At 38.1% G+C, this 19,268-nt stretch overlaps 2 protein-coding genes across 6 annotated transcripts; one reads left to right on the plus strand and one right to left on the minus strand.

The window, feature by feature from the left end:
• Positions 3,067–8,131, plus strand: LOC109849121 (protein AE7). 4 transcript variants are annotated; one of them, XM_020418923.1, is made up of 7 exons: positions 3,067–3,263; positions 3,946–4,008; positions 4,284–4,477; positions 4,585–4,690; positions 4,767–4,866; positions 7,364–7,409; positions 7,515–8,131. In XM_020418923.1, the coding sequence occupies exons 3-7, from the start codon at positions 4,354–4,356 to the stop codon at positions 7,613–7,615; spliced, it is 477 nt and encodes a 158-aa protein (XP_020274512.1). In that variant the 5' UTR covers positions 3,067–3,263; positions 3,946–4,008; positions 4,284–4,353; the 3' UTR covers positions 7,616–8,131. The 4 variants fall into 4 exon arrangements, with proteins under 4 accessions (XP_020274512.1, XP_020274513.1, XP_020274511.1 ...); XM_020418924.1 differs by having other exon boundaries at positions 4,351–4,477; XM_020418922.1 differs by lacking the exon at positions 3,946–4,008.
• LOC109849456 (S-adenosylmethionine mitochondrial carrier protein-like) lies at positions 8,347–13,764 on the minus strand. Of its 2 annotated transcripts, none has more exons than XM_020419288.1 (7): positions 13,317–13,764; positions 12,704–12,800; positions 11,844–11,988; positions 10,967–11,082; positions 10,812–10,890; positions 10,141–10,374; positions 8,347–9,168 (listed from the first exon to the last, which is right to left on the minus strand). In XM_020419288.1, the coding sequence occupies exons 1-7, from the start codon at positions 13,672–13,674 to the stop codon at positions 8,818–8,820; spliced, it is 1,380 nt and encodes a 459-aa protein (XP_020274877.1). In that variant the 5' UTR covers positions 13,675–13,764; the 3' UTR covers positions 8,347–8,817. The 2 variants fall into 2 exon arrangements, with proteins under 2 accessions (XP_020274877.1, XP_020274878.1); XM_020419289.1 differs by lacking the exon at positions 13,317–13,764 and adding an exon at positions 12,938–13,291 and having other exon boundaries at positions 8,348–9,168.

Raw genomic sequence — 19,268 nt, forward strand, 5'->3', positions numbered from 1 at the left:
ATAAAACTTGTTTGTATTTCCTGCTGCCAATTCCTAACTGTCGCCTCCTCTTCCCGCCCCAAAACCTGACCTGCCGCCTCCTCTTCCCGCTACTAAATCTTCTGCCGCCTCCTCTTCCCGCCCCAAAATCTGACATGCCGCCTCCTCTTCCCGCTACCAAATCTTCCGCCGCCTCCTCTTCCCGCTGGGTTCTCGTCGCCCTCCTCTATTTCCCTCAAATTAATTCCTCTCTTAGATCCATTCTCCGTCTCGTGAAACGTAAAAGGGGGAAGTTTTTGCTGAAGTCGAACAAAGCAAAGGATCTCTGAGCTGCGATCTCGTGCTTCGCTGGTCAACCAACCCTAATTCTCACCGCTGCTCGATTCCTTTCTTCGCGCTCTCTTTGAAGGCTTCTCTTAGGGTTTGAATAGCCGACTCGAGAAATTGAAGGTAATTTGAGAATTTTGAGTTAGTTTGTGATGTTTTAGATGGAAGATTGTGTTCTTTTTTCTATTAATTGTTTGTAGATCTGAGATTTGAGCTGTTATTGTTGTTAAAATCTATGACTTTGTTGATTGGTTGTGGTACAAACTTGCATTTAATTCGTTAGGAGGTTGAAATCGTGGAAATTTATCATTTTGGCAGCACTTATATGTTGTGCAATTGACTTTCAAGGTAAACATGAACTCGAGTGTAGTTAAATTATGAAATCAGAGGGGCCTCAGCAGAGGATACAACATATTAGATTTCCTTTCAGCTTGCTAGAGTTACAAAGTCATAGTGATGTTATAAGGCTTTAGCACTTAAATACCTTATAGTTTCCCCTAGTTCTTACTTCTATATACCCTAGTTCTAATTTGTATCATGTTAGTCATAATTTATGACATGTTAGTTCTATCGCGGCTCATGTTAGTTCTAATATATGTCATGTGAGTTCTAATGTATGTCTCGTGAGTTCTAATTTATATCATGTTAGTTCTAATTTATGCCATGTTAGTTCTATCGTAGCTCATGTTAGTTCTAATTATGTCATGTGAGGTCTTATTTATGCCACGTGAGTTCTAATTTATATCATGTTAGTTCTATCGCGACTCATGTTAGTTTTAATATATGTCATATGAGTTCTAATTTATGTCATGTTAGTTCTATCGCAGCACTTGTTAGTTCTAATTTATGCTATGTGAGTTCTAATTTAAACCATGTTTGTTGTAATTTATACCATGTTAGTTCTGTCGCATTTCATGTTAGTTCTAATTTGATATGTTGATCTCAGCCTTGCTTTCATCCTTGGTTTGGTTTCCTTTGGGGTGGCTATTTGTGAATTACATGCTGGTTTTCATAACTTTGTGTTTGGTTGTTAGTTCCTGGTTATATGACCTGGTGCTTGGTTTTTAGTTATTGGCATTAGCTGTTATGACACTGATAATATGATATTATGCTATGATGATGGACGGATATATAATGTATGCAACCAAAAGTTTATACTAGTAATCAATTAGCGAGGCAATAAATGCAGCCAACATTGTTATTATAAACTTCATGACGATGCAGATAATGAAGAAAATGGCCTTTTCTGAGCACATTTTCTATAAATTGTGTTAAGTTTTGGTTTGGTTTTAATTTTGGGTTGTTCGAGTCTTAATTTCTCTCAAGTTGGTTTCAGCCTTGATTCAGTCTTGGATATTACATGTTGGCGATCGATTTTTGGTATGATTTCAGCCTTGCTCTCGGCCTTGGTTTCAGCTCCTGGGTTGGTTATGAAGTTGGTTTCAGTTGTGTCCTTTGGTTGGCCTTTGGTTTCAGTCTTTGTTTGGCCTTTGGTTGGTCAGCTATGGTTGGTCTTTGGTTTCAGTCCTTGCGTGACCTTTGTTTCAATTGTGTGCATGGTTTATGCCTCGTGAGTTCTAATTTATACCATGTTAGTTCTAATTTATGCCTCATAAGTTCTAATTTGTACCATGTTAGTCCTAATTTATGTCATGTTAGTTTTATCGCGGCTCGTGTTAGTTCTAATATATGTCATGTGAGTTTTAATGTATGTATTGTGAGTTCTAATTTGTACAATGTTAGTCCTAATTTATGCAATGTTAGTTCTATGACCGTTTATAGCATTAGATATTTGAGTTTGAGCTTGTTTTCATTTCATTTTTACATTTTATTATTTACATTGTCTCGAGTTAGTTTATGACCGTTTATAGCCGTTGGATTATAATTTTGAATGGGTATGCTTACCCCAATTGAATACAATTGTATTTATTTTCTGTGTGAGGTAAGCTCACTAAAGATTCTTATATTCACCAATTATTATTTTGGTAATCCTAAAACTTATTTGCTACAACTATGAATTTCAAATTCTAAAATTTATAATGCTACAATTTGAGTTTGAAACAAACAAAATATTATAAATTATAGTATTCCAAATCCCAAAACATTGATGAAACAAACAAAGTTTCAGAAATCCCAACCTATGTTAAAAAACCTATGGATTTCAAATCCAATGATGAAATCCATATCCTAAAATTATAGGATTTGAAACAAACACCCCTTAATCGTCTTCAACGATTTTAGCTCCTTTTTTTATTTTTTAATCTTTGAGGTTTTTCAATATTAGACCCTTAAATCTGACCTATTTTGGTGTTGGTCTCTCAAATCTTTATATTTTTATATCAGTCTCTCAAATTGTATTAAGATTTATATTTTGATATCAGTCTCTCAAATTGTATTAAGAGGGTGTTTGGGGAGCTTATTTTTTTAGTCAAACTAACTTTTAAGTTAGTTTTTTTGATATCTACTTGCTTGATAAAATATTAAATAAATCAACTTATACGTCACATTTTAAAAAGCCAATATAAGTCACCTTTTACAAAAGATAGCTTACAAGCTCATCTAATTCTAATTCTGTGTATTTTTATTATAAAAGTTAAAAGCTAGTAAGAGCTAGTTATAAGTTTTAATAAAGAAGCTCACCTGTTAGCTTTTCTATTACAAACACCGAAATGTAGCTGTGTTAACCGTAACCGCATGCTATTTTACCAAAATACCCTGCAGTTTTATTCACAGCCCAACAAAACAGCGCTCCCTCAATCTCGTTCTCTTTCCCCCCCTCTCTCTCTCTCTAGTTATCGCTTGAGAGCGGGGTTTTTTGCCCTAATTTGTGATCTTGTACAAAAACGCCCAAAATCGCCAAAAATCGCCTCAAAATCAATTCAAATCGCTTGTTACAAAGTGGGGGGAAGAATAGCCACGAGTCTTGGCCGCTGTGAAGACGTTAAGCAGTTGTGGAGGTAAAATTTTGTTCTCTGATTTCGCTCCTTTTTTAGGGTTTCAAGTCTTCTTCTTTTTAGGTTTTTTTTTGTTGTGATTAGCGTTAAAAGCCCTTCATTTTTAGGGTTTTCAGCAATTGTAAAGCTGCATTTTGCCCTAATTTATTCTCTAATTTTATTGTCTTATTGTGAATATTGTTGTTCTGTTCAGTTTTCCCCTTAGTTTTGACCCATTATTCAGTAGATTTCTGTGTTACTGAAATTTCATTGTTCAATTAGGTTTGCAACTAGTTTCATGCCTTATTTGTCGATGATTTACTGGATTTTTATCTTATTTGATCACTGCCATTGTCGAAATGTGTGTTTATGGTGTGTTTAAGTTTTAAGGGTTTAGGATTTTTGTTGAATATGGAGAAATTAAGCCTGGAGGAGTATCAATGGCATTTTGTAATCTCTCCCTTTGAAATAGCCGTTGATTTTAGAATTTACTGTGCTTTTTGTCGTTGGGGAGAAGAAGAAGGAAGAGGGGAAACGTGTTTGGGTTTTGGTGGGACTGTTAATGGGTTTCGGTTGGGAGAAACTCACTAGCGGGTTTGAGTTTATTAGGTGAGGGCATTAATGTTAATTTATGGCTAGGGTTAAAGTTAACATAATATTCCTTGCATTTTTTACACCAACTAACCATGGGGACTAATATCAACAGCTTAATGCAATTTGAGGGACTCATATCAAAATATGAAGATGTGAGGGACTAATGCGAAAATAGGTATGTTTTAAGAGACTAATATCTAAAAACTCCTTTTTTGTTTTTACGTTTTAGGGCTTAAAACCCCAACTGGTTTTAAAAATGAGTGACAAATTCTAGTTGTTGTGCTCATGTGATGATATTTAGCTACAGAACCTTTCTGGGGTTTACAAATAAGATGACTTTTTAGGTTACTTATTTCTTACCCTTTTTTATTCCCCCTTTTTTTGGGTTTTTTTGCAATTTTCGTTTAAATTGTCATTGTACTGATTGGCTAACTCAACGTTTTCCCCTAGGAATTGAAAAAAAAAAATTCATCAAAGAATTTTCTTTTTTAATACCTTCATATTGGAGTGGTGGCAGAAAATGGCTACAGGCTTGATAAATGCTAATCCTATAGTTTATGAGAGAAAAGAACGCCGAGTCCGGGATTCACCAATAGACACTGATGAGTATGCAGAAGAGCCCATCGATCAGCTTGAGATTTTTGATATCCTTTATGTACAATGAATTTGATAAGACAATGAATTAAAGTTCCTTATTTTATCAAGAAAAGAAATCTTTGTTTTGATTGTTGAGCTTCCTTAATATGCTTAAATCATGTTAGAGATATAAAAGATCCCGAGCACCCATATTCATTGGAAGAACTGAAAGTCGTTACTGAGGACTCGATCGAAGTCAATAACAAGCAAAGTCATGTTAGGTAAGTAGACACGTAGCTTTCACTCTATATTGTTCTTTTTGTACAGTAGTGAAGAAATAATCACTTTTGGATGCAGGGTGACCTTTACTCCTACGGTTGAGCATTGTAGTATGGCTACCATCATTGGTCTTTGTTTACGTGTAAAACTTATGCGGAGCTTGCCTCCTCGTTATAAGGTATGTCGTTTCCCATTCTGGATGAACAAATTCAGTTCATATGATTAGTTAGTTGCCAACCAAGTCACTGAGCATTTTGAGTGCTACATTTCATGAGAAACCAGTTTCATAGATATCGAAGGCTGCTAATGTTGTTGTGCTTTGTCTAAATTTGACATCTATTACGGAGTGAAAGTTTTCTGTTATTGGATGGTAGCTTTATCTTTTATTAATATATCATGAATTCTCATTTGTGTTATTGTTAAATCATTCAATACCTTATCGTTATATTGTATACTTCTAATTACTAGAGAACAAGAATGTTTGTGCTATTAAGGCACTGATGAGGTACTTATTTTTGAAAGCTCACATATCACCTTCAGTAGACAGGACATAGGGAAGCAATCTGGAGATGAATACTGGTATCTGTGTTTTAAGTTAATGAAACTGTTTTTTGTGGCAAATCATTGGCAATGGTAACCCTTTGATTTACCTTTTGATCATCCAGTCAACAGGTAAAGTCCTACCAATATGGGAATCCAAGTGGATTGATAAGGTAGGGAAACCAAGACTGCACTTTTTGGTGTTGAACAAACTATTCTTGAAAGGACAAAAAAAAATCTGATTTGAAAACTAGTTATTACATATGTTATATATTTTAATGACTTGCACTTTAATGTTTTTCCATACTGGGAAATGGTTACGTTTCCTGTTTTCTAGTCTTGTTATAAATAGGTCGTACCTTTGTCTCTAGTCGCTTGAAGTATGACTTAAATGTGTTCAGTCAGGATTTTGGCAGGATCCATACAAGTATCGAACAATGAGGCAATCATTATATTGCTACAAAGGGTGTTCGTAACTAGGTTTAAGGCTATGTTTTTCGTTTAGATATTTCTCCAACTCTAAAGTGTTTGAACCGTGAGTTAAAGAAGTCAGAATAACTGATTTTAAGTGCCAGTTTGCGGTGTTGCGTGATGCATGTCATGCAATTTTTCGTACTATGAGTTGGTTCTTCAGTTAATAGAATGTAAAAGAAGTCAACTTAAACCATCTAGAAGGCTCTCTCAGACACATCAAAGGAGTAAGGTCCCCTTCTCCTGAGCTTATTAAAAATCTGAGATAAGAAGCAATGTAAAACCAGAAAGTGCGAGGGTGAAGCTGACAGATAGCAAGGATTTATGACATGAGTGTAATGTATTTTTTGCCCCCTTTCAATAGATTCCTCAATGCCATGTATTTTGACATGAAAGTAATGTTTTTTCCTTAAACTACTGGGTATGAGAAAAAAAACATAATCTTTTATCTTAGACGCGCCTTCTATTCACACCCTAAAATTTTGAGGAAAATTTGTGAGTTCTTTAAATTTCTTCAAAAAGTTAGGCGGCTTACCCAAATTCCTCATAAGATACTTGCAATGGTTAATTCAAAGTGGTGACATAGAGACATTTCTAATAGTAGAAAAAGATTAGGTTGCTAACTTTAACAATACTTTGTAAGCTGGCTTGAGACTGCTTGGTCCAGGTTAGATGTAAATATTGATTTGGGTCATGATCAATGCTTTTGGGTTTATACTGGCATTGGTTTATGGAACACCAGAATCACGTAACTCAGACAGATGTTTTGTCTCATGGAAAGACTTTTTGTCTTCAGAAACAAACCTATATTTTCTCTGATAAATGAATAATACAAAAAATGAATCCAATATACTTAACTAGAAGTCCCTTGTGGAAGCTGTCAGTAGACTTGTGAAAGCAGAGAATGATATTGTTGTTAGCACTTCAGATAAAATACTACTTAAGTGAACCAATAAATATCCAATCAATTTTATTTTCAAGTAGAGTTACATTTTTATTTGTTGATTCAACCAAATGGATAACTGAATAAATGAATCACAGAATTTAAGTTAAACCATACATCAGAGCCTTCACAATGGTGGTAGCACAAAGGTTAGGTGTGATCAGGAGTTTGACTGTGGGTTCTTGGATTTTCATGAAGAAACTTGGAAAGATTTGTGCGTTTGAATCTGAAGACGAAGTTTAATGCTTGCTGCGTTGTCTGCACTGTTCACGTTCCCATTGTCTAATATGTCTGCAATCTGAATGCATGTGGGACGATCATGAACTCTTCTAGTAAATGGACTTGATGATTTGGTGTGCAACTTGCTCACCTTAGTGAACGTAGCACGATTTCTTTAATCTTTTTTCCTCAGTAACAGTTGTCCATTATGAGAAACTGGTATTTCTCCCTACCCATTGCTCATCATACTTTCATTATTAGTAATCTGAAATACCGAGCTACTAATTGGATTTTAAGTTCCCAGTATTTTTTTTATCTTCAACATGTTGAAGTAGGCTAATACGCATCATGTTCTTCTTGGAATTGTTTTTCCCAAGAGTCAAGACCTTGTTTCTGTCAAATTACCCCCTCTATCTGAGCAAAATTTTATGGCCCCGTTGTTAACTTTATTATTATTATTATTCTATAGTCTATTCCCTCAACATTTGATTCATTTTTGAAGGTGGATATCAGGGTAGCACCTGGGACTCATGCAACTGAAGCTGCTGGTATTTTTCCGTTTTCTTCTTTGTCTCTCTTGTTAAAAAACAGCATTCTGGCTCTTTTCTTTTCCGTTAATGAGCTTACCATTATCTCTGCTTGATATTTGCCAGTGAACAAGCAATTGAATGACAAAGAACGTGTAGCAGCTGCATTGGAAAACCCGAATCTTGTGGAAATGGTCGATGAGTGCTTGGCTCCCACCTTTGAATGATGCCCTGATGTTTCTTTCAGCATTAACAAAATATTGAAAGATTTGAGTCGTGTCGAGATCTTTCATATCTGCTTAGCCCTCTCCACCATTAATACACGCATAGGAGTTATGGCTCTTTTATGCTTACATACAAGATATTTGTATATTTTCTGTTGCTGTGTCAAACATTTGGCTTTCCTGAGTTGATTATTGAACCAAAGATGGTTATTATACTACAAGTGATTATTCTGCTATTATAGAAGCCAGGTTGAGGTGATGATGCATTCTTTAAACATGAGACCCCATATGCTGGAGACTCAATAATCGGGAACCTTAGATGTTGATCATTAGTGCAGGGTATGTTTTGTTGAGGAATCTACAACATGAAGTTCAGACTGCCCTTTTTCGTACAAGTAGTATATGTTGTAAGCTTCATCTCGCCCATTATCAATTCATCAAATGTGGATATGATATTATTGGGAACTTGATTGCACTGAACACTTTTCTTGATTGAAGTTATCTTTGTTTTTTTAAGTATCTGAACTATTTTCTCCTCCATTGGTGTAATAGCAAATATGCAATGTTGTATTGGACTGCCCCGCTGAAAGTCTCTCTCATCTGTGCACAGAGCTGAAATACGTTGGCACGCCTCCAAATGTGTCACTGATAACAGATCTGGAAAAAAATTGCGATCAATTACATCCAATTATCGTCAGCTATTGTGTAATTACATGAGATGCATGAGTAATTCTGAGATTACATATTGTATCTACATAGATAATCCTAAGAAGGATATAATGAACAGACTCCAGGGACGCCTGTATGATTAAAACCATTCTTCTCAGGGTAATCCTTGTGGATACGGACTTTAGAATTACTTGGGTGATTACACTATACCTCGGAGTACCTGAACGTAATTAATCCAAGGTTTTGAGGTTTTCCTGCAAATATTTATTCACAATTTCCATTTGCCTAGCAGTAGAAGTTTCATGCCTTACCTTGAAACTGGACACAACCCAATTTTAACTCGAACTTGATCTTCATACTATTAACACCAGAAGTAGTACATATTTCAGAAAATTGTGTCGACAGAGGGTGCAAAGATCTCCTCTCGGCAAAACTTCGCCCTTTTATTTATATATACACAAACTCAGAACTATCTGCGGATGATTAAGAAAACTTGATAAACTTGATGGCAGATCCTGGGGTCCAGTGTCAATTGCTTATGTTGTACCTGCAATCCTCATTTTGCTCTGTTGTTCACCATCAAAAAACTTGGCCCTGTCCATTGTCTTTCTTAAGAGTTCATACCCAGCAAAGTTTATTGCACCTGAAGGCGCAATCCTGAAGAACCTCGGCAAAGCTCCCCTAAAAAAGGCAAGGGGTCCCTCTTTGCGAAGAATGGTGATGGCCGCCATTTGCATTGTTATTTGCATGCCTTGAGGTGCAATCATCATTCTCGTCTTGATTACATCGAGAGGAGTGGTGAGGATCGAAACTAGCCCTCCGGTGAGTCCCCCCACTACAACAGTTTCCCATGGCCCTAGGTCTCGCCTGAGAACTCTTTGCATAGCCTTTAGCAACGACAAAAAGATAAATAAGTTTATAGTGAACCAATTATATGTAAGGCGATGAATTACCTTATGAAGTGACTAACAATATGCTAAAAGGTGTTGACAAAAATTGGAACATTGTATAAAAATCCGGAAAATTGTACGACTAGTAAAACTTCAATGTAGCAAAGAAATCCGAGTATGCAAACAGAGAGGCTAAATCTTAAAGTAATTTGTAATTGATATAGTATTCTGATAATTGATATACATACAACTAACTAAGGAAGGATAAAAATATATAAAAGCCTACTAACATGAGGAAGCTTAAAAGCCTCCTCACATGAGGAAGCTTAAAAGCCTCCTAACATGAGGAAGCAAAAGAAGGGAAATGTAAGTATTTTATGATTCAGACAAAGCAAGAGCACACACATGCCCGGCGGTCAATCATAAATTTTCCGTTAAATGTTATTGAACCTTGTGTTCAATAGCCGACACGATTTACACAGTAAAGGCATCAAAGATTATGAAAGTCTATTTCTATGAAGTTAAAGCTTCAATAGGAAAAAGAGAACGAGGATAGAAGCAACCTCTAATCTCTTGCAAATGCACTCATTTCTTATCTATTCTTTTAGTGTATATCAGTAGGACCATCGTAATATTCACATTTCTGCTATACTCATTTTTTGCTTGCAAATGTTGTTTTTAATTGCTCAACTTTTTTATCCATAAAGCATTGTTGGCCGTGTAACTGTTTTATAGAATTTTCCCTTCAATTACATAGGCATTCTGAGATCTCATAAGATTCCAGAAGCAGTCCTCTATTTTAATGGAGTCCACTACAACCATTTTAACAGATCCTATAGAATTTTCCGTTTTAATCATCCATTTATAGCAATAGAAGATGCAAACTTGTAAACGTTATAACCTGTGTTCATGCTAGTACTAATTTTAAGCATACCATATAAAATCAACAGAAAGAAAAAGGGAAACTACCTTTTTTGCTTCTCCATAGAGGGCCATTCCAAGAACATAGAAAGTCAGTTCCCTGGAAAGTGTCGCGCCAGTTCCACGATAGAAACCTTTTATACCGTCTTGACGAAGAGTAACTATAGTAGCCTCTCCCACGTTATCGTATATGCCTGCTTGCAACCGTTGCTTCAGAACCTCAAATGGAATTCGGTACGTTGTTCCAAGAGCCGTGCTACAAAAGGATGCCAAAGATTGCACCTACATAAAGGTAGAATCTATATGATGAAAATATCACTTACTTACCGTAAAATACAATGAAGTTAATCAAACAAAACAAACTGTGCCAAATGATTTGATAAGCAAATTTCTATTAAGCTTGTGGGAGCACAACCTGATATACCCATTATAAAGACAGTATCCCTGTTTTGAACTAACTACCTTATTTTATTGTCGCAGATAGTCCCCTGGGTTAATTTCTTTCCTACTCTTTGACCCTCATGTAGACTCACAGATTTCACCTGGGGCAATATCTGCCAAAATTTCACCAAGGGTAAAAGAACCAAAGAAATAAGCCGGACAGTCTATCTGCGACAGTGAAACTACGGGGTAGTAAGTTCAAAATAGTTATGCTGCATGGGGTCTACGTGCAATTAACTCTAAAAAATAACCAGTCCTCCACAGATATACTGCATTACCTGGATATCTGGAAGTCCAGGAGCTGCCTTGGTCAAAACAGACTTGCTAACTTCACAGAGTCCATTTCTCAATCCATGGCTGCCAATGAAAGCAAACTGCGACTCAGTTAGTACTGCTTCATCCCTAAAATACCGCTTCTGAAAGAAATACTTACCTTGTAAACATGCCAAGAACTGCTGGAATGGAACCTTTGTACAAGCCCTGAAACCCTAGCTCCTGCAGTTTTGCGATAATTTCTGGAAATGACAGTGTGGATGCTTGCACGCAAGTCTGAGAAAGGAGAAGATCATTAATAATGCTCGAACTGAATCAAATATTCAAGAGAAAACAATAAGAGGCCTTGAGATCGGGCTTAAAGAATATTAATATATTGCACTTAATTCCTTGGAACATAATATGTTTAGCCATTAATCCACATTGTGAACGGAATGCGTATTTTATCTGATACTTATTTTATTATGCAGTAGGATATAAGAAAATGAGTTCCAGAGGAAACAGAATAAATAATGATCTGGATCTCAAAAACTGCTGAAGAAAAGAGGATCACGAGATTCACTAGTGCAACATATGATGCCTAGCTCTAGCAATTTAGCACTATCATGTGAAACATCCTATAGGCAAGTTATATAACCAGCAATATTGAGTTTGCACAGCTTTATTCTCATAGCCGCTAAGTGCTTCTCCTCCATTTGCACGTCAGGCATTCCCTAGCCTTTCAAATATTACTAATTAACTATTACGCTATCATATACCTCAGATTTATCCTCACTACCTGTTTTACTATCTACCTTTTCGCTATTTTGATTTTATATTTTTTATTATTATGCATATACACTAAGTTTTATAAGATACATGGTTTACTTGAAATTGCCTTTTGGATTGTGCCATTCCACCACCAAGTTTATTTTGAAAATGAGCGATAAGCTTCTTTATAATTTCACAAGACATTAGATCCTTAATTATCTAAATCTATCTCCTCTATTTGTCGTTTTTTAAATAGCAAGGATTGGTCAATAGACTTGTGAGGTTACCTTGAATGTATCTAAAGGGTGCATCATAAAAGCAGAAAATGAACAAGCAATCCCTCCTGCCAATGCAGATTTCAGAACACTTTGAGCTAGTGGCTCCGCTGGTCGGGAAACAGGAACTGCACTGCTAGCTTCATGGCACTTGTTTCTGTAATGTTAAACAGCAATAAATTCAAAGGTAAGCCTACTACATTTAACCTACTCCTTCGAGAGTGGTAAAAACACTCATGTTAAGGACACAATTTGTATTTATTTGTTTATGGTGATTCTCGTCCTATATATTTAAATATTAAGATTCAGTAGCAGAAAATGGTCAGTACCCATGTTAGGAATCTGCTAACATGATCACATTTAAGTATTTTATACCTGAATTCCTGATGTATTAGATTTTCATCTACAAAAATACAAAGCCAGATAAAATAATGACCTTACATCTTATTTTATACGCAACTGCATAACTGAGAAATAACGAAGGAACAATGAACAAGATAAACAATAAAGAACAATTTCAGAGAAATAATAGATGTTTGCATGCATTCCTCGATATCTATATTCTACAGGATAATTGTCATCTATGCTTCAATGAACTTGTATGCCATCAAATTCCTCTAATGTTTTATGTAGTGTGAAAAGGTTTTCATCAGCTATAATCTTTAAGATTTAATTAATAATAGCAATATATCCGCCTCCTCTCAACTCTCTTATTCTACGGTAGCAGTCCAGAAACAGGGAATCTCGATGTTTGACCAAATGACTTCAGTGAAAATCGCAAGAATTGTTGCTGCATCATAAAGCAGTTAATTTTGGAAAGAGAAAAAAAAAAGTGTCTTTTCTAGTGCAACGCAAAAGCTACCAGAGCTTACATCTTTGGTACTCGTCGTTCGCCCGTAGCAATTTCAAGATCTCCAAGGCTTACTCTCCCATCCTTATTTCCGTCCAGCTCCTCAAACAATTGCCTTCCTGTAGAAAATGATTTGCTTAAGAAATGAAAGGTGATCTCGCTCGCTTGTAATCAGCAAGCGTCACGAAATGCTGAAGCTGAAGCGCCAAAGTATACGATGCTTCAAATTAACGACAGCAAAACTTGCATCTCTAACCTGAACTGAAACATTCAATCATGATGGGCCTTTTCAATAAAGTTTAATCTGCCGAAAGTAGTTATGCTAATCTTTTCTCCAAGTATTTTTTTTTCTTTTTTTTTACAGTCGCAGTTTTGCGGAACTCAGCCAAAATGAAGTCCTACGTAGAAGTGCGGTGATGGTTAAAAATATTTTTGATGCTACTGCTGAGTGTGTTGCCTGCATGTTGAGATTTTTAACTCTTGGCCTGTGTAAGCAGGTAATAATGTTGCATGCGCGTTCAGTTTTCGCGGGTAAAACATAATTTCGACAAGCCCCCTGCGCAAACTACAATTCAATTTGCATGACAAAGTTGTTCGGTTCAATAGCGTATCAAAGCCGAACTCTCTATATATACCTTCCCCCTTTGCGTACTGCGAGAAGTTCTGAGCCGAGAACCGAGGCGCGAGCTCAGTGGTAGAAGCAGCACTGAAGGATTCGGCGCCACCGGACCTCGAAATTCCCCCGGAAATTCTCGCAAACCTCAAATTCGTTAGAAAAAACCCCCCAAAATCTTCCCTTTTCGCGAAAATCCCCTTGCCCACTTTCTTGCATCCTCGATCCGACACCACAAGATTCCGAACCAAACCATCCAGAGCACTGAATAGGAACAAATCCAACGAAAAGTCTTCCTTTTTCTTGCCCGCTGACTCGCCGAATTTGGGAAGGAATTTGAGAGGTTCTCGAGAGGAGGATCGTAGGGGGTGTGGAGCCATAGCTCAAGCTTTGATTAAAGGCAAATTAGACGGGTTGGAACAGTGATCTCAACCGAGGCGCTTGCTTAGAAGCTGGGTTTGATAAATAAATGAGAAGGCTGATGCAGCCTGCTGCGTTTAAAATCTGTCGACTCTGTCAGTGATAGGAGAAATTGGCACCAAAGCCCGACAAAAATTAATTATCCTCACTTAATGATTAGTTGGTAACCTCATTTTTTTAACTACTGTAGTGCACGTGCGGTGTGTAGGCACTCGGAAATTGCTAAGAGGCAGACGATGGTCACAACTCATTATAATGAACCACGCTAGCCAAGACAAACGTCGAAGTTCAGTTGAAATCCTAATTCGAACTCATAGAAAGGCGAGGCTCAACAAGACAACGAGGCTCCGGCTCAACAAGACAACGAAGCCGATTAACACCGTCTTTCGAGTCGACACAGGGGGTCATCTCGTCTCGGACTTCGAACCGATGATCACCGCCTTTCGAGTCGACACAAGGGGTCGTCTCGGTCTCGGATCTTCGAGTCGACTACCAACGCTTTTCGAGTCGACACGAAGGGGTCTCGTCTCGGGTCTCGTCTTGGACTTCGAGTCGCCTATCACCGCCTCTTGAGTCGACACGAAGGGGTCTCATCTCGGGTCTCGTCTCGGACTTCGAGTCGCCTATCACCGCCTCCCGAGTCGACACATGAGGGTTGTCTCGTCTCGTACTTCGAATCAATCATCACTGCCTTTCGAGTCGGCAAAGGAACGTCACAGCAGCGAAGCTCGACATCGAAGTCAAAGCTCGCTAACACAGTGAGGTTCGACATCGTAGTCAAAGCTTGCCAACACAGCGAGGTTCGACATCAAAGTCAAAGCTCGCCAACACAGCGAGGTTCGACATCAAAGTCAAAGCTCGCCAGCACAGCGAGGTTCGATATCAAAGACGAGGCTCGCCAACACAGCGAGGTTCGATATCAAAGACGAGGTTCGCCAACACAGTGAGGTTCGATATCAAAGACGAAGTTCACCAACACAGCGAGGTTCGACATCAAAGACGAGCTTCACCAATACAATGAAGCTCGTCACTCACTTCAAATTGGGCTGTAACGGTCCCGAAGACCATGACAGCCACGTGGGCTAAGTGGTAGGCGTCGGTTATGCCCACAACCGCATCAGTTATGCCCACGTTCCCATGACTTCAGCACGCCAGTTACGTGCTGAACTCCTATAAATAGCCTCGAGCAGCTATTAGGGGGGAACAGAGACTGGGGGGGATTTTCGGAGATCAAACTACGCACACAAGAGCATTCAGAGATTTGCAGCACCAATCCAAGCTCTTCAATAATTTTGTTCTGATCGTCAACGGGAAGCAATCTCGACTCAAGCATCAAGGGAAGCGTCCTTTCGCCACCAAGAACCCACATTAAACTAAAGAGAAGTCAAATCAAAACTTTTCTTCCTCTATAATTGAAAGAGAGTTGTAATAGATTCGTACCGAGCGATTGAATCTTAATTCTTCAAATTAAAAAAATCAATCAAACTTTTTCAACTCTACACGGTTCAAGTAATTATATTTGTTCATGTCTTTAATATATGATAAAATAATATAATGCAAAAAAAAATCAAGATCCAAAATAAAGAATTAGAAAGAAATTTTGGTCATTCTAAGAAAAATCATGCATGCTGGAATAAAGATTAGCATAACTATTTTCATCATTAGTTATTATATTTCTCAAGCTAAAGAAGCCAATAGTGAAAATGATAGTATGGATATGTAAATCTAATCAAGGGCACCATATAGTATAAACATTCATATGCTTCATAATCCAATGATTTAGGGAGTAGCAATATTAACACTCAAATTCAAAAAAAGAATAGATAGTAGAAAGAACAGAAAGCTAAGCTAACTTTGCATTGTAACTTGTAAGAAGGACATGAGCTAAATTATCTTCTTTCCATTGAAAATCCCATAATATAGAGGAAAACAATAAAAATTAGTTAATAGCTAAAAATGAAAAGAATTAATCAATTGACAAACATGAAGCTTAGTTTATCAATAACCTCACCAAAAATAAAATTTAAAAAAATGGTCATTTCAATAATATTCCCTTAAATCTTTAGTATTTTAAGATAGCCTCCCAAATCATTAATGTCCCCTAATATTCCTTAAGTTATTTTAAACTTAATCCCTCAAATGATTGAAATTACTAATAGATTACCCAATCCTTATGTTATCTTAAACTTAACCCTTCAATCCAAAACATTCACCATAACAAAAATGTTAATAACCAACACTCCTTGTAGAAATGGCGAAAACATTGGAGAAGATCAGGAAAAATGAAGTTGACAAGTATTTGGAAGTTTCATGGTCGACCGTGAGTGGCGCGGTGGTCGACCGCAAACATGCACAGCACATGGAAAAGTCTCTGGACTTTTGATGGTCGACCGCGTCGGTTGGCGCGACGGTCGACCGCGAGACCCTGTAATGGATTTTTAGTTTTGTCATTGGCCACAGTCGACTGCGTATCGGGTCTGGGCCTGGGCTTGATTTCATGTTCTGTTTCGGATTTGTGTTTAGTATAAATACCAACACACATTTTAGGGTTTCTTTGGATTTGATTGGTGATAGAATTGGGGGTATTTGGAGTACAGAAAAGAAGTATTTTCTGAGCTATTGGTTAGAGTTTTGTTTGGAGAGAATTAGAGATCTGTTGGTGAGATTAATTGGTGAGTTCGAGTGATTTATAATCTCGGTTTGTACTCTTCTTCTCTATTAGTGAAAACCTCATCCCCTTCTTGCCCTGTGGACGTAGGCAACTTGTCGAACCACGTAAAAATCGTTTGTTTGTGTTTGTGTTCTTACTTTGGTTTGTTTGGCCTTCTCTCGGGGTTTGTTTTGGTTTCTCGAAGCACAACGATTGGTGGCTTCCGCGCACAACAAGTGATATCAGAGCTTGGGCTACGCTTGGGCTAGTTGGTGGAGTAGATTACTGTGGAAGTTCGTCTAGGGCTTCGATTGGTGATAAATATAGGATTTTTACTATTGTGGATCTTGTCTACCATTGTGTGGGGGTGAGATCTTTCGGAGGCCCTTGTTAGGGTTTCAGTTGGAGGTAAAAATCTCTCTTTTTCAGTTTGGATCTATTCTTCATTTGTTCTGTATTGGTTTGTTGGTACTTTGAGGAAGATGGCTGAGAAAGAAGGATCTGAGGCTGGGATATTCGAGTGTTGATGTCGGCATGAATTGTTGAGGAGTGTTTTCACCTACAGATTGAAGTCCTATGAATACATTGGTATGAGCAAGAAGATCGATGTGGAGTTTGGCACTTCTATCCATCGATCGAGGGGTTTTTTGGGTGGTGTTCATTCAGGCATTTAGGGGCCTTCTAAGGAGGCATCATTGGGAGGTAATCGGTATTTGGTTTCTACGGTTGGGGACTATTCTAAGCATTGGTAGGTTGCAACCAAGTCCCATTGGTGTGAAGTTCTAGAAGTCAACAACAGATGGAGAAAGTGTATTGGCAGAAAGGTGATTTGTTGTTCTGATTTTAATAGGGATCCTTTCTTGCGTTCGTGCCAAGCTCATGGCAGTTTGAGATACTTCATTGGAGAGGAAACATTGGGATGACGAGATGAGATGATAGTTTTGATGGGTCGTTCCTTGCTGGAGAAGGATCGATGTTGGTTGTCGAGCATTGGATTGTAGAGGAGTTTTGGAGCTTCGACATATTTGGGTTATCTTAGTCATAGGTTATCAACTGCTGTGTTTGGAGTTATTGGATCTGGTGGAGCTACTTCAGATTTTGGGTTGCGTCGGATGTTTGGTTGCCCAACATTTGGTCACATTGAGGATGTGAGATTTGATCCGATTGCACATTTGGGATTCAGATGCTCGCTTGGTTATCAGTTGGGAGACTCTGATTTTATTCTGAGTAGGTATGTTACATTTAACTCTCGGTAGGTGGAGAGTGTTGATCAGATCGTTAGGATATCATAGCGGGTGGAGGGTGATGCTACTCCACGTTAGGTGGAGATTACTCCACATACTTCAGATCATACTGCATCATTTGAGATTCTAGCTGAGGTGACACAGATTGGGATCATTTGGATTTGGATGCAGATGATGAGATGGTTGATTCGAGTACAGCTGTTGGACATAGTTTGGATATGGATATAGCCATTGGTTCATCTCAGGTGGAGGTGTTTAGTTTGTTTCATTTTGGGGCTATTGGGAGAGCTATCAGTCGCGGATTTGTTGGTGAAGAGTTGATAACTTTTTCATTTGATTGAGGGCCTTTGAAGGCCATTTGGGGGAACTACGTAAAGGCTTGATTCCTTAGACAATAGGATACATAGGCAATCATTTATGATATAGCCGATTTGGTGAGTTGATACCGATGTTTGGAGAGTGATCACATTCTCATTTTGGTCTCGACTTATTGTGGATTGAGTCCGTTATCGTGAGTTTGTTTTTATTTCATACTGGACGCAACAAGTGAGACATTTGGTTTGGTTGGTGTCTGCTCAGTTTTGGAAAAACTTCGTCGAGGTGGAGAATTGTAAAAACGATAAAAATATTGAAGAAGAACAGGAAAAATAAAACTGACAGCCATTTGGAAGTTTCGGGTCGATCGCGTCGGCTGGCATGATGGTCGACCGCGAGACCCTGTAATGGATTTTTAGTTTCTATCGTTGGTCACGGTCGACCGTGATTGGCGTGGCGGTCGACTGCGTGTCGGGTCTGGGCCTAGGCTTGGTTTCCTGTTCTGTTTGGGATCTGTGTTTGGTATAAATACCAACATATATTTTAGGGTTTCTTTGGCTTTGATTGGTGATAGAATTGGGGATATTTAGAGTACAGACAAGAGTTATTTTCTGAGCTATTGGTTAGGGTTTTGTTTGGAGAGAATTAAAGATTTTTTTGGTAAGATTAATTGGTGAATTCGAGTGATTTGTAATCTCAGTTTGTACTCTTCTTCTCTATTAGTGAAAACTCCATGCTCTTCTTGCCCCGTGGACGTAGGCAACTTGTCGAACCACGTAAAAATCGTTTGTTTGTGTTTGTGCTGTTACTTTGGTTTATTTGACATTCTATCGGCATTTGTTTTAGTTTCTCAAAGCACAACGATTGGTGGCTTCCGCGCACAACACTCCTTGCATTGTCAAATAGCCCAACAAGTTCTACAGTGTCCACTTAAAAAGTCAAGTTCCCAATGAAAGCTTCAAACCAAGCGAGAAGCTTGTCTCATCACTACCCACAACCTCCCCTCCTGTTGATCGTGGTCTGATGATATGCAGTAACCTTTAATTATCACATACCTTAAATTAAACTCTCTTCTTCTTTTTCAAGCGCCTTTGTTGAAGAAGTTATCACCAATTGGTAGTAGCGACAGTCAAAGGGGACCATTTTCGGGAAAGTTGAGCTCAGCTCAGTTTCCCCAGAAGAGGAGGGTAGCCTAGTCGTAATCGCGGACATCAACCTCAATAGTCTTCAAGGTGCTGAGGCAGACGTGAGGGTCTTTATGCAAGTCTCAAATATCAGCAATCTAGTTGCCCCATGGCCGTTCATCGACGTTGCTGTAGCACCGACGGGGGCTATGTTAGCTACT

This window comes from Asparagus officinalis, chromosome 7 (assembly GCF_001876935.1).
Source record: "Asparagus officinalis chromosome 7, Aspof.V1, whole genome shotgun sequence".
Classification (NCBI taxonomy): Eukaryota; Viridiplantae; Streptophyta; class Magnoliopsida; order Asparagales; family Asparagaceae; genus Asparagus; species Asparagus officinalis.